Source organism: Spinacia oleracea, chromosome 6 (assembly GCF_020520425.1).
Source record: "Spinacia oleracea cultivar Varoflay chromosome 6, BTI_SOV_V1, whole genome shotgun sequence".
NCBI lineage: Eukaryota > Viridiplantae > Streptophyta > Magnoliopsida > Caryophyllales > Amaranthaceae > Spinacia > Spinacia oleracea.
In genome coordinates, this window is record NC_079492.1 from 132110119 (window position 1) to 132123774 (window position 13656).

General features: G+C 34.5%; 1 protein-coding gene across 1 annotated transcript; it reads right to left on the reverse strand.

Annotated features, from left to right (window-relative positions):
• Nucleotides 1-2146: 2146 nt before the first annotated feature.
• LOC110785839 (fructan 6-exohydrolase) lies at nucleotides 2147-4894 on the reverse strand. Its single transcript, XM_021990350.2, has 5 exons — nucleotides 4032-4894; nucleotides 3771-3929; nucleotides 2935-3179; nucleotides 2744-2834; nucleotides 2147-2599 (listed from the first exon to the last, which is right to left on the reverse strand). The coding sequence occupies exons 1-5, from the start codon at nucleotides 4887-4889 to the stop codon at nucleotides 2420-2422; spliced, it is 1533 nt and encodes a 510-aa protein (XP_021846042.2). The 5' UTR covers nucleotides 4890-4894; the 3' UTR covers nucleotides 2147-2419.
• Nucleotides 4895-13656: the final 8762 nt, after the last annotated feature.

Sequence of the window (13656 nt, forward strand, 5' to 3'; positions counted from 1 at the left end):
CTGATTCATTAATCAGAGTTTTCGTTCATTACAAAAACACACAATACAAAATTTCCAGAAATTCGATACACATCCTTTCTCTCTCAAAAATTGCTCTCGCGCGGTTTTGGGCTTATATTCTGATTTCATCCGTGTTTATGAGTGCACACAAATTTGGAGATGCGCTAATCCTGAAGGGAGACCGCTTTCTGTTCAATTCTACTGCATAGGGATGTAGCGCAGAAACGTCTTTTAGGACAGTGGGTGTCCACAACGCAACAATTGTTCATCAATTCGTTCATCAACCAGATAAGTTTGTTCTAATTTTTGGTATATATTATCGCAACAAACTAGCATTATGGTACGGATATCGATTTTCCTTACAAACTTACATACAAATTTATTCCTATTAACATCATTTATGACTGGCTACCAAACGTACCATCAATTGATTTGCAAGTTTGCAACCAAAAAGGAGACACAGTTAGTATAGTAGTGGACTTGGCCCATTCAGATTACTGGTTTTGGATTCCATGGGCCTGGAAGAGTACACAATTATTTTTCTGTATGACCTTCGAAGTTAAACTTGTTAAATCAAGTCACGTCTGTTGTACAAAGAGTGTCACCTAGTACTCCATAATAAGCTAGTAAGCACAAATTCTTACGTAGCATTTAAAAGTGGTGTACAGTAAATAATTTACGTTGAAGTAAAAGTTAACATAAAATACTTAAAAGTTGTTCCAATAATATAAAAGTTATCTAATTTATAGTGATAATTTTTTCATTTTAATAGAAGTTTTTCTTTCAAAATCACTAAAAACATACATCATATAAAGGTAACCATTTAAACCCTACATGTTAAAAGTTACAAAAGGTTAAATAAAACTTACCCTGATGTACAATAAGTTTATGCTACACCTTGTGCGTGCAATTCTTTTTTATAAGTAAGCGACTCCGTGTCTCCGTCTGTTATTTTCTAAATGCGTTCATTTGACTTTGACACTATTTATAATTTCATATACTGAGTTTGACTTAAATATTTTACCAATATATAAAAATCAAATGTTATTATGTAAAACATTGTTGGATTAGTCACATAGAAAATTAGAAATACTTAATCAAATGTTGCAATAAATGAGAAGTTATAAATGAAGAAATTAAAACACACACAAATAGTTAAGGTGGTTCTAAGTTAAACTAACTCAATCTAATGTACACAAACATTTTGAGAAAAAGATATGTCCATTTGAAATTAGTCCTTCCACATGACCCAAACACCCTTCAAGGAGGATTTGAGGCCCACATAACATAGTGAATTGTCGTACCATGTGTCACGCCACCACTTTGCCACCCACCAACTACCTAGCTGGCTGACTACTAATATGGCCGAATAGTTAAATAAATGTAAAACGATTTGATAGAACACGAACTAATAGAGTTTGTGTTTTCTATTGCTCGATCCCGTCATACTGATGGTCGATGATCAACCTTATAGAACTTTGTACCACCTCCAACCTCTTAAGATTGGATGAATGGTATGTTCTCTAAATTTTCATGAAGGAAATTAAATTATAGTCTAGCTTAAGTATACCCCTATTATGAAACTGCAATTCCTTCGTAAATGATTAGTTTGATTCAACTTATTTTGTACTCCCTCCGTTTCTTATTGTTGTATCCGTTTTCATTTTAAGCGTTTCATATTGTTGTATCCATTTAGAATCTATTCTATTTTTGGACATACATTTTATCCTAAAATACCCTTACATTTCTATCTAATTACCAAAATACCTAAAGATTCTACCCATATTCTCACCTAATTTTCCCCACCCATAATATTTAATTCTTTTCCCTTCCCCATATACCCACTCTCTCACCTCCTTTATCATCCATCATTATCACTCATCTCTCTTATCTTATTTCTTTATTATTTTCTTACTCCTTTATTTATTATAATCTCTTACAACCAATCATTTCTCTTACACTTAATCATTACACTTATACCCATACAAATCAAGATTCCAATTTTCTTAAAAACCACCACAGATTCCAAATGGATACATCAAAAAGAAATGGAGGGAGTACTCTGTATGAAATTGTCTATCTGTAGCTATCTGAATTTATTTTATCTGAAATACGTCAAAATAAAGTTAAAATAAGTTGAACCAAATCGAGTTAAAGAAGAGGATACATTAACGTCGAATGAAAACAAATACATTTTCCTTCAAGCAGGGCTATACTTAATTGAACACTTGAACATAACAAAGGTGTATTTCCTACTACTGTGTGCATGATTTTGCTCTTCAATCAAGGTAAAAACTAAGTATAGTATAATTGTGTCAATTAATTAAGAAAATAATTTACTATATATATCAACTATATTCCTCTAAAAATCCGGTGAAATTGATTTTTGAATAAACCTAATTTAATTAATTAATTAGAGTTAAGCAATGTGAGCTTTCTTCATGCTCCAAGCAGTTAATCTAGTGATCTCAACATTTGATGTTCCTTTGTTGAAGACGTATAATCTAGCCTTTTCATTGATTGCCAATGTGGGATACACTCTTGCTGTTATCACATTCTTTCCTTTGGCTCCAAAGCTCTCCACCACTGAGTGATCAATCTGTCAATCATAAAAGTTGGTTAAACATTTAATTTAGGTAACTCTCAAACCGTTACTTTAGTTCGTTATCATCATTAGAAAACACGTGTTTCTGGATGCACCTAATAGTTTTCCCGTATCCAGGCCAATAGTAATTTTACTTACCAAGACTCTCAAGGACAAGCCTTCACGAACAGGATCTACATCCACGAAAGTTCCATAAGTTGTTTTGTCATTCGTCGGATTTAGAGAAGACCTACAAACAATTTTTAAATTAAAAAATCAATACATATCTAATCAATCTAATTAATAATGTCTCTTGAGTACAATTAAAAGTTTGGATTAGGGAGTGTTACCTGCTTTGGTCACTACACATAAGGACCACAAATTTATTAGTGTGATAAGCTTTGAAAATTCTGAAGAAAACAGCTGTGTACTCTTCTAAGCCCTTGGAAGCCAAAGTCATCAACCCAAACGGTCCAAGCCCACCATTGACTGATGCCCCTTTTTTGCTACAGAGCAACTGTGGGTTAGTCCAACTTGGTTCTAACTTTTCCACGTTCTTCAAGTCCTTGATTTTGAATGAGATTTCCACATCTGCCTGTAACGTTGAATTCAAGTAGACACATTAGGGAATTCAGTTTATACATTATAATACTTCATATTAGACAAGGTGACAACTTTTTCTGTACATTGTAAAATAGTGTATAGGATTAAATCATTTAATCCAAGACAATGGGAATACATGAGTAACGTGACTATTCACCTTATTCTTATTGATTAAATCAGACTAAATCAGATCAGAAAAAGCAAAAAACACTCATATAAAACATTCAGACCATACCAGAAACTAGAAAAATCAGACCATGAAAAGAGAACAAGGCCTATATTTGTTATTAAATATTTCCTCCGTTCTTTTTTAAATGACACAATTATTTAGGCACGTTTGCCAATGCACGATTTCAAACATTAATATCTCTAATTGTGGATCGGGAAAAATTATAAAAAGTTGATATTTAAATAATATTTACTGATACGAATCTAATAAGACCCTAGACGACTATGTTTTTACTTATGTAAACCACAACAGGAAGTCAAATGTGCTTGTGTGAATAGTGTCTAAAACCCTATTGTGTCATGTAAATAAGAACAGAGTAAGTATTAATGGATGAATGTGGTGTTTTGTTTTTACCTGTGCTGCAGTAATGCCAGTCACTTCATTTAGGGATCCTCCTTTGATCAATTTGCCGTACATTTTGACGGGTTTTTGTCTCAAGTTTTCAATGTTTGAAATTGGCCATTGAATCAATTGCTTCCCTGATTTGTGAAGCCAAATTCTTCTTGGAATTGTCTGCATTTAAGATCGAGATTAAGTTAGTATCCATGAACTTAAGAAATTATACAAATTAATTGCATGGATATGTGAAAAATATCAAGGATAGAATAAGCTTACGTGAATCCCAGACCATCCCTTTATAGTATCATCTTCCACACTCGAAGACTCATTAGCCCAACCAAGCAAAATCCTCTCCTTGTTAGCACCGTCATAAAACGTCTTAGAGGCGTAATATTTACCATAATCATACCTCAAACTCGAGTCATTCATGAAACCCACATCAGGAGTATACGCATCCTTCTTGATATTATAACCTCCAATTGTGTAAACATCATGTTTACTTAAATCCAAGCTAACTTTGAGTACATGCTTAACATTAGGAGCAATTGTAGAAGTATCAGCACCCATTGTGTTACCATTTGTATAAACAGGGAAAAAATCAGGACATTCCCACATGCCACTTAGTTTGTAAGAGTATATAGGGTGTTTTGCTTCAACCCAATTTACAAAATCTTTGCTTCTAAATAACAATGACAATCCACGCTGTCCTCTTTTGCTTCCAACTAGCACTCTCCATTTGCCATCTGGCATCATCCACGCGGTCGTTGGGTCCCGGAATGACGTGGCATTGATTTGATTTTGTGGGGTAGGGAACATGACTGGATTATGGGGTGCTAAAAACCATTCTTTAAGGTAAGGGTCGTTTATATTTTTAGGGTAGGCTAAAACTTGGACTTGTTCGTATTTTGGGTCTAATCCGGTGAAGAGAATTGCTGGTTTGTTTCCTGGGAGTATTGTAGCTGACCCTGACCAACTTCCGTTTATGTTGGCTGCCATTTCTGGCTCCATTGTTAATGGGTGTGGCATCCAGTTTACTAGATCCTTTGATGTCGAGTGGCCCCACACTGGTGGACCCCATGCTACACCGTTTGGGTTGTACTGATAAAATAGATGGTATATCCCTTTGAATAACATTGGTCCTGTAAAAGTAATGCTTTTTCAGTTATTTTTAAATCATACATAACTACGTAATACATATACGAGAATTAAACAATTCTATGAAAGTGATAATTACACTACTTTACTTATATCAATGGTTAAAATAATAATTCCTATGACATAATCACGTCGTGCATTGATTAGAATCAAGGCTATAGTTTGACTCCTAATCCAATGGGGGGATGAGCTTGCAATTAAATCAATTGAATACTCTGTTCCTTGTAAGACCTAAATTTATCTATACTCGTATTAATTAATTATTCCAAAAAAGCATCTTATGGTCTCATCATCCCATAATTATTGGACTATGCTAAGCTAGCATAGTTGCATACCTACTTACTCGTATTCTATTGTCATAATTTCCTTTTCGTGAATTAGACAAAAGTAAGTGAAAGTGACAATTTTAAAGTAATTTATTTAGTCATTGTTAATGTCAAACAAAGAATATGATATAAATTATAGATTCAAACTTGTGATCTAGTAATTGTACACATATCACATATGTGCATTTAGTCTTAACTACTAGGAGTCGTAAACTCGTAGGACAAGATTTCATTGGTATACATAAAAAAGATGTTGCAAGTAATGAAGAAAAATATAACTTTTGCCAATTTACACATGGAAAAGTCAATTAGTACATAAATAATCAATCATCTTTCATTAACTTAAAATAGATTTAGCCACCAAAAATATAACGAAATTAATTGTTGATTATGTACTATTATACGGAGTACCTAATAATTATGGAGTGTTTTTTGTATATACTTTCACAAATGAAATGAAGAAAATCAAAGATAAAATTCAAACACATTTTTTATAACAAAATGACAGATTAGAGTCAGAAATAAATTTTCACCAAAAAAAAGAGTCAGAAATAAATAAGTGGATATAGAAATAAATAAAGGGCTGGAAAGTCAAGGTTTGGGAACATTAGGAAAACAGCCAGAAAGATACTTTATAAAATGATACGAATGAATCAATGAATAATGAAAGTCACAAGATCCAAAAATGTTGCCACTTTGTCACAGCTTGTCTTTGTAAAGGTAACTTATTACTCATGCGGTGGCTTTTCAGTTATCACGTTTTTATATTTAAGATTAGCCTTTAATATACTATGGAGTAATCTTTATCTGAAATTACGTACGTAATATATGCACGTAACTAATTATATTTATATTATTGTACATGGGTAATTAGTTAAGAATCTCAGAAAAAATAAAAATATAGGTGAACGTACCGGTGATGATAAAAGTCATAAATTGGTATAATAAAAGTTATTATACACGTGTTTATTGGCGCATATACACATTATTCATCAAATAAGATTTACCATAAAATCATAATTTCTAATGTGAAAACAATTTGTTATTGTAGGATATAAAGTTGAATAAGGAAATAATTTATATTGTAGCTTTGGATAATATATGTTTTATTTTTTCTCTCATTTTCTAATTCTTATACACATGCAACACGTCAATAGACACGGTATACGAAGATTAATAAATTTTATTAATAAATTTTATACAAAATCGATCGTGTATGATGAAGTATCCATGTAAGACGTTGACTTAATGTTATGTAAGTAGAAACAAACAAGAAGCTGAAAGGTAAAGAAAAACTAACCATTAGGATCTGCAAATATTCACAAACCATCCAGTTAAGCATTCCATCATCACATGACAAGGAAAGGAAAAAACAGGTAAGCTTTGATCAAGTTAAATAATTAAAATAAACATGTATATTTAGGAATACAATTATACAAACGTACCATTGATCCAGTTCTTGCGGGGTTGAAAATGGTAGGCGGTGCGATAAGGTTGATTAGAAGAAGGAGATCGAGCGGCTTGAAGCTCGACGACACCATAGCCAAAGAATAGGAGAGAAACTAGTAACAAAATCACTTGTTTTGGTAACTTACAGAAAGCCATGATCGTAGAAATGGTTGGAATATAATCAATATGAAATTGAGAATATTAAATAATGTGATAAATAATACAAAATGAATTAATGTATGAATATGGAGAGAAAATGGGTTGTTGTATTATATGCTATGGTTTAGATGGAGCGCGCATATATTATGAGTTGCATGTATATATTTTTGGGGTATATATAGATTATAGAGTAAGTGTGGATGGTTTGGGGGATGAGGGGTATTTATTATATAAAGGTCAAACATATTGATGGTGGACCCACATGCAGGTTTTAGGGGGGATAATTAGAGAAGAAACATCGAGGAAAATGGATAGGGATGGAGCTAATACAGGATTAGTGAGTTTATACAAGTGATAAGTATTATCAAGTGGGAAAATAATATTAGTCAACGGTCAAAGTTCATGCTTCGGTTCCTCATGACCTCATGGTGGTTGGCAAGTTTAGAAAATACAAGTAGAGGAATAAGCTTACGGCTTTGAAAAGTAGTAGTCGATCCGTAGTGTAGATCGAGCCAGCTGACTTAATATTCCGTACTTGCATGAGAGGTAGAGTTGACCGTCATTGGCCACAGGGCCGGTTCGAGTAAGCCCAAATGTCTGGTTAGCGGGCCTAGTGCTCCAGCGGACCGTGCCTGGAAGGGCTAGGACTGTACAAGGAAAATTTATGTCGGGCTCGTGCATATCTTCCACAGACGAGGTACATGTACGACTGATAGACTTGATGTCTTGAATTTGGTAGGTTGTGGCGTCTACCGAGCCCCCTTATTTATTTTTGGATGTTGTTAGTGGTTAGTACCTCCGTCCCTAAATGATTGTCCTATTTGACTTTTCACGGTTTTCAAAACACGACTATAACAAGTTGATATTTCGAAAAAATATATTGAAACGAATATAACAAACACCACGTGATTATATTGTTCTTTATAGCGTAATGAGAATTCATGATCAAATATTTTAAAGTTTGACCCAAAAAATTGCAATGGGGCGTCGGTTCGACTTCAATTGAGTTAGTCGATCAGTTTTAATTCGGATTCTGGTTGATAAATGTTTGTTTATGACCCAGAACCTTCGATTTTGGTTTGACCCAATTGATTGAGAGATTTTAATATATATAATATAATTTCACCAATTAGTATATGTGAAAAATATGATCTCATCTCAATAAAATATACAAAAAATACGTATAATATGCCAAAGTCTCATACACATGCTTATATAGTTATATGTAGTCAAATTCAACCATAAAATGGTGTATAAGTTAAAACAAAATCTTATTACACCCAATAATAGTAACAATAAAATATTTATTTTGCTAAAAGCTCCTCATAATTTCATTCATTACTATAAATATAATGGTTTTCTACCAATCAAATTGAAAATGGATTCATCGGATTTTGACCAAATTTTGTTTCGGGTTGTTCGATTCAGATAAAGTATCTTTACGAGCCAGATATTTCTGTTCAAGGCTCAATACTTTCCGGTTGATTTTTTAACAGATTTCAGATTGGAGTCAATTTTCAACGGGTCTACTTACCACCTAGCTCGGCTTATTAGTATTGGGATGAGTTTTTTACTTCACATTTTCAATATTCACTTCTTCAGTCTTCACTAGACCTGTCAAAAATCGGCCCGATCCGAAAATACTGGATCTTGAACAAGATTTTGTGACCCGTAATCCGATATTATCCGAATCCGAACAACCCGTAAAGTAAGAGGTCAATACTCGACCGATCAAAAGTCATTGTATTGTAATAAATGAGATTATGAAGAATTTAAAGCATAGTAAACACGTTATTTTTATTACTTGTTGGGTGTAGTATGATTTTAGTTTAAATTATATATACACCATTTTGTGGTTGAATTTGACTAAATATAAACTTGTGTAGGAAAATTTGTAATTTTGTGCCCGTATTTTGTATATTTATTACCTAAATTAATGAAAATATAATACTCCCTCCATTCCTAAATGATATTCCTATTTGGTGTTTGGGGTGGAAAATAAGAAAATGAAATCTTGTAATGATTGAGTGTAAGAGTAATGTTGGGTGTAAGAGAAAATAATAAATAAATGAAGAAAAGTAATAAAGAAATGAATGAGAGAGAAGATATTTTTATTAAAGTAATAAAAAATCATAAAAGTGGGGTTAGGTGGGTGAATGGGGAAATGTGAATGAATTAAATAAAGAATGGTGGGGAAATTTATGGTAAAAAGTCATGTCCAAAAATAGAAACAGGAAGATCAAATAGGAACGACATTTATAGAAACAGGAAGATCAAAAAGGAATGGAGGGAGTACAAGTTTCAAAATCTCTCAATCCGTTGGATCGATCCGAACCCGAATGTTATGGGTCTTTAAGCATTTCTTAACCCGAACCTGAACCCCAAAATGACCAATCTGATTTAACCCGTACCTAAAAATAATTTTTTATAACCCGGCCCGAAAATCCGTTTAACAAGCCTAGTCTTCACCATGTTTCAAATTTTAGTGTCGGTCTGGTGTTACAACTTGCTAGTCTCATTTATCATGCGAAACAAATCAACAATAAATGAAATAATTTATTATTCACCAAAAATTAAATAAATGAAATAATTTACCACTATTGGTGGCTAAGCATATTGAGCCATAAAAAATAAAAAATAAAAAATGACGACGACAACAACAACAACAATAATAATAATAATAATAATAATAATAATAATAATAATAATAATGGTGCATGTATCTTTCATAGATTGAGTTTTTGCATTCAAAAAGGGGTGATAGGCTGATAGCACAACTTGTTTCTAGACTCTCATTCAACTTTATGTAAAATGTTTAAATAATAATAATAATAATAATAATAATAATAATAATAATAATAATAATAATAATAATAATAATATTAATTTGGTGCACGATGGGGAGATCATGTTGTCCATTGCTCCAGTGAAGTGGGTGTGAAGTTCAGGCATAATTTGGTGCGCGATGTTCTTGTTGACATTTGTTCCAAAGTTGGGATTGTTGTGCGCAAGGAGGCTCCAATGGGTTTCCTCTCAGAGGCTGGGAATGATCTTAGGTCTGCTGACCTTTTACTATTTAATTGGTTCCAGGGTAAAGATGCATGCTTGGATGTGACTGGCATCTCTCCCTTTGCTGGTTTGGGTGTGAGCTCTTGGGCTCTTGGGGGTGGCCTTGCACAATGTCGTGGAGAAGAAAAATAAGAAGTATTCGTCCAAATGTGAGGACAACGGTTACAAGTTCATCCCATTTGCGTTCTCTACATTCGGGGAACTAGATAAGGAGACTTTGGACACACTTTCGCGTATCAAGTCTCTTTCTATTAGTCACTCCAACAATGTTAAGAGTGGTGCATTTATCTTTCATAGATTGAGCTTCTGCATTCAGAAAGGGGTGGGAGCACAACTTGTGTTAGTTTTCATGTTCTCAACATGAAAATCAGTAAGAACAACACTCAAACATTGAGAGAAAAGAATAGCTTCAAGCTGAAGCAATTGAATTATTGAATAAATATTACAGCAACTAAGTCTATTTATAGACTGATTACATGAGCTGCATTAACCAATGAGAAGCAAGCTAGTAATGAAGATCCTATCATAATCAATTACATGTACACCTAGGCTAGCTGAGGTGGCTTATTACAAATGGAACCATGTAACTGAATCTCTAACAAACTTCCGGAAATGTAGGGGAAGTTGTTGAGTGTGAAGTCTTCTAGAAGAATCCATGTTGTTGTTGACTGCATGAGCATGCATCCCCTTAGTAGCAGCTCCTGCAGTAGAGTGTAAACCAACACCCCCCCCCCCCCCTCAAACTAGGAATAGGGAACACATTGACCATTCCTAGTTTGGATGATAGATTTCTGTGTTGAACACCAGGTAAGATCTTGGTGAGTATGTCAGCAAGTTGATGTTGAGTGGGTAGATAACTTAAGGTGATGAGACCATCAAGAACTTTGTCCCTTGTGAAGTGGCAATCCACTTCTATATGTTTGGTTCTCTCATGAAAAATTGGATTTTTGGCAATGTGAATTGCTGATTGATTGTCACAATGTAGTTCAACTGGTTTTAAAGAGTTCACCCCCAGTTCTTCTAAAAGTCTGACAATCCAGGTGACCTCACTTGCAGCTTGTGACATGGCCCTGTATTCTGCCTCAAAGGAACTTCTAGAAACGGTGGATTACTTTTTGGACTTCCAACTAATTGGGGAATGACCAAGTAACAAGATGTAACCAGTGACTGATCTTCTGGTGGTGGGACAAGCTGCCCAATCAGAGTCAGAAAATGCTTGAAGAGTCAACTGATCAGTAGCTTTGAGCAAAATACCTTGCCCTGCAGTGTGAGAGATGTATCTGAGTGTATGAGTTAAAGCCTCCACATGCTGAACTTGAGGAGAATGCATAAACTGACTTAATGACTGTACAGCAAATGCAATATCAGGTCTTGTATGAGTTAGAAAGTTCAGCTTTCCCACATAACATCTGTAAAGCTCTGGATTGGGAAAGGGAGTGCTGTCAACTGAAAACTTGAAATTGAGAGGTAAAGGAGTGATAGCTGGCTTAGTGATATCAAATTCACATTCATCCAGAAATTCCTTAGTATATTTCTTTTGTGTGAGAATATACCCTTCATCAGTATGGCTAATTTCCATACCCAGGAAATAATTCAGAACCCCTAAATCCTTAATGCTGAAAGTTTGATGTAAATGAGCTTTGAGTGCATTGATCTTAGCTTCATTTGAACCTGTGATGATGATATCATCAACATAAACAGCAACCACAGTAAGATCCTGAGAGTCTTTGTTGAGAAACAAAGAATAATCATTTTTTGACTGAGTGAAACCTTGGGATCTGAGTTCATCAAGCAATCTGGCAAACCATTGCCTAGAGGCTTGTTTTAGACCATATAGGGATTTGGTTAACTTGCATACATGGCCTGGTGGTGCAGTAACTCCTTCTGGTACTCTCATATAAACTTCTTCATCAAGAGTGCCATGAAGAAAAGCATTGTTGATGTCAAGTTGAAACAATTTCCAGTTCTTGTGAGCTGCAATGGAAATGAGACATCTGATGGTGGACATTTTCACTACAGGAGAAAAAGTTTCTGTGTAATCAATGCCATACTTTTGTGTGAACCCTTTAGAAACCAATCTTACCTTGTATCTTTCAATGGAACCATCAGCATTCTTTTTGATTCTGTAAACCCATTTACACCCTATGGTCTTCTTTCCTTTTGGCAAAACAACAAAATCCCATGTGTTGTTGTGCTGGAGAGAAGAAATCTCTTTGTCCATTGCATCAATCCATTTAGGATCAGTAATAGCTTCTCTGTAAGAAGTAGGTTCAATGCATTCCATGTGAGTAGCAATGAGCAATTTGTGTTTTTCTGGTAAGCTGTCAAAAGCAACTAAATTGCACCAATATTTTGGTTTCTGACATACAAAATCCTTCAAATGTGATGGAGGTTTGACAGTTCTAGTTGATTTTCTTGTGGCAATTGGAAAAGTTGGAACTGACATTCCAGTTGGTTGAGGTTGGGAAATGTCAGATGATTGAGAGTTTTCTGGTGATGGAGAGTTTTCTGGTGATTGAGATATTTCTGGTGGAGGTGAAGGAGAAGATTGTGGAGATGAGAGGTGAGAAGGAGATTGAGAAAAAGAGTCTGTGGGAACAAATAAAGAAGGTGAGTCATCTAAAGAGAAAGGAGTGATAACAGGCAAGAAAAATTAGGTAGAATAAGTTGAGTATGGAGATAAAGATATGTGGAATGGAAAATGTTTTTCATGAAAGGTCAAATCTCTGGTGATAACAGTTTTGTTTGTAGCTAGGTTAAGAACTTTGTATGCCTTTTGGGAAGGTGGATACCCAATTAACACACAAGGGTTAGCTCTGGCATCAAATTTGGTTCTGCTAACCTTGGGAGTTGTCATGTAGCAAAGACAACCAAACACTCTTAAATGAGAAAGATCAGGTGGTGTTTTGAAGAGCTTTTCATAAGGTGTAGCAAATTGGATACTTTTAAGAGGCATCCTGTTGATCAGATATGTTGCAGTTAGGATACAATCACCCCAAAATTTATGAGGGAGTTTAGATTGAAAAAATAGTGCTCGAGAAGTCTCAAGAAGGTGTTTGTGTTTTCTCTCCACAACACCATTTTGCTGTGGTGTGTGACTACAACTCTTCTGTTGTAAAATTCCCTTCTAAAGAAATAATTGTTTCATACTTCCCTCTGTTAGATCAGGTGCATTATCCGATCTGATGCTCTTAACAGAAGTTCCAAATTGAGTTTCAACATAAGACAAGAATTGAGTCATAATCTGAACAGAATCAGTTTTGCTTTTCATTAAATGTGTCCAAGTCATCCTTGTAAAGTCATCTACAATGGTGAGAAACTGGTTACACTTAGTAGAATCCAGTACAGAATATGGGCCCCACACATCTATATGCAATAGTTGAAAAGCTTCTGTAGTTTTAATACTACTACTTGAAAAAGGGAACCTAGACTGTTTAGTTAGTGGACATATTTGACAAAAACACTCTGCTAAACATCCCTTGACATCAATTCCACTGATGTTCTTTATTCTTCCAAATGAAACATGGCCTAATCTAAGGTGCCACAATTTAGCTTCTTCAACTGCAGTAAAAGAAGTGCTTGATAAAGCATGATCTCTTGAGATTGTCTTGCTGGCAGATCCAATTAGGCTCTCATTCAAACTGTAAAGTCCCTTATTTAGTTTACCAAGAACAGTGTGCTTTTTCTTGGAATGGTCCTAAATAATACATTCATCATCATTGAATGAAATAGAGCAATCAGCA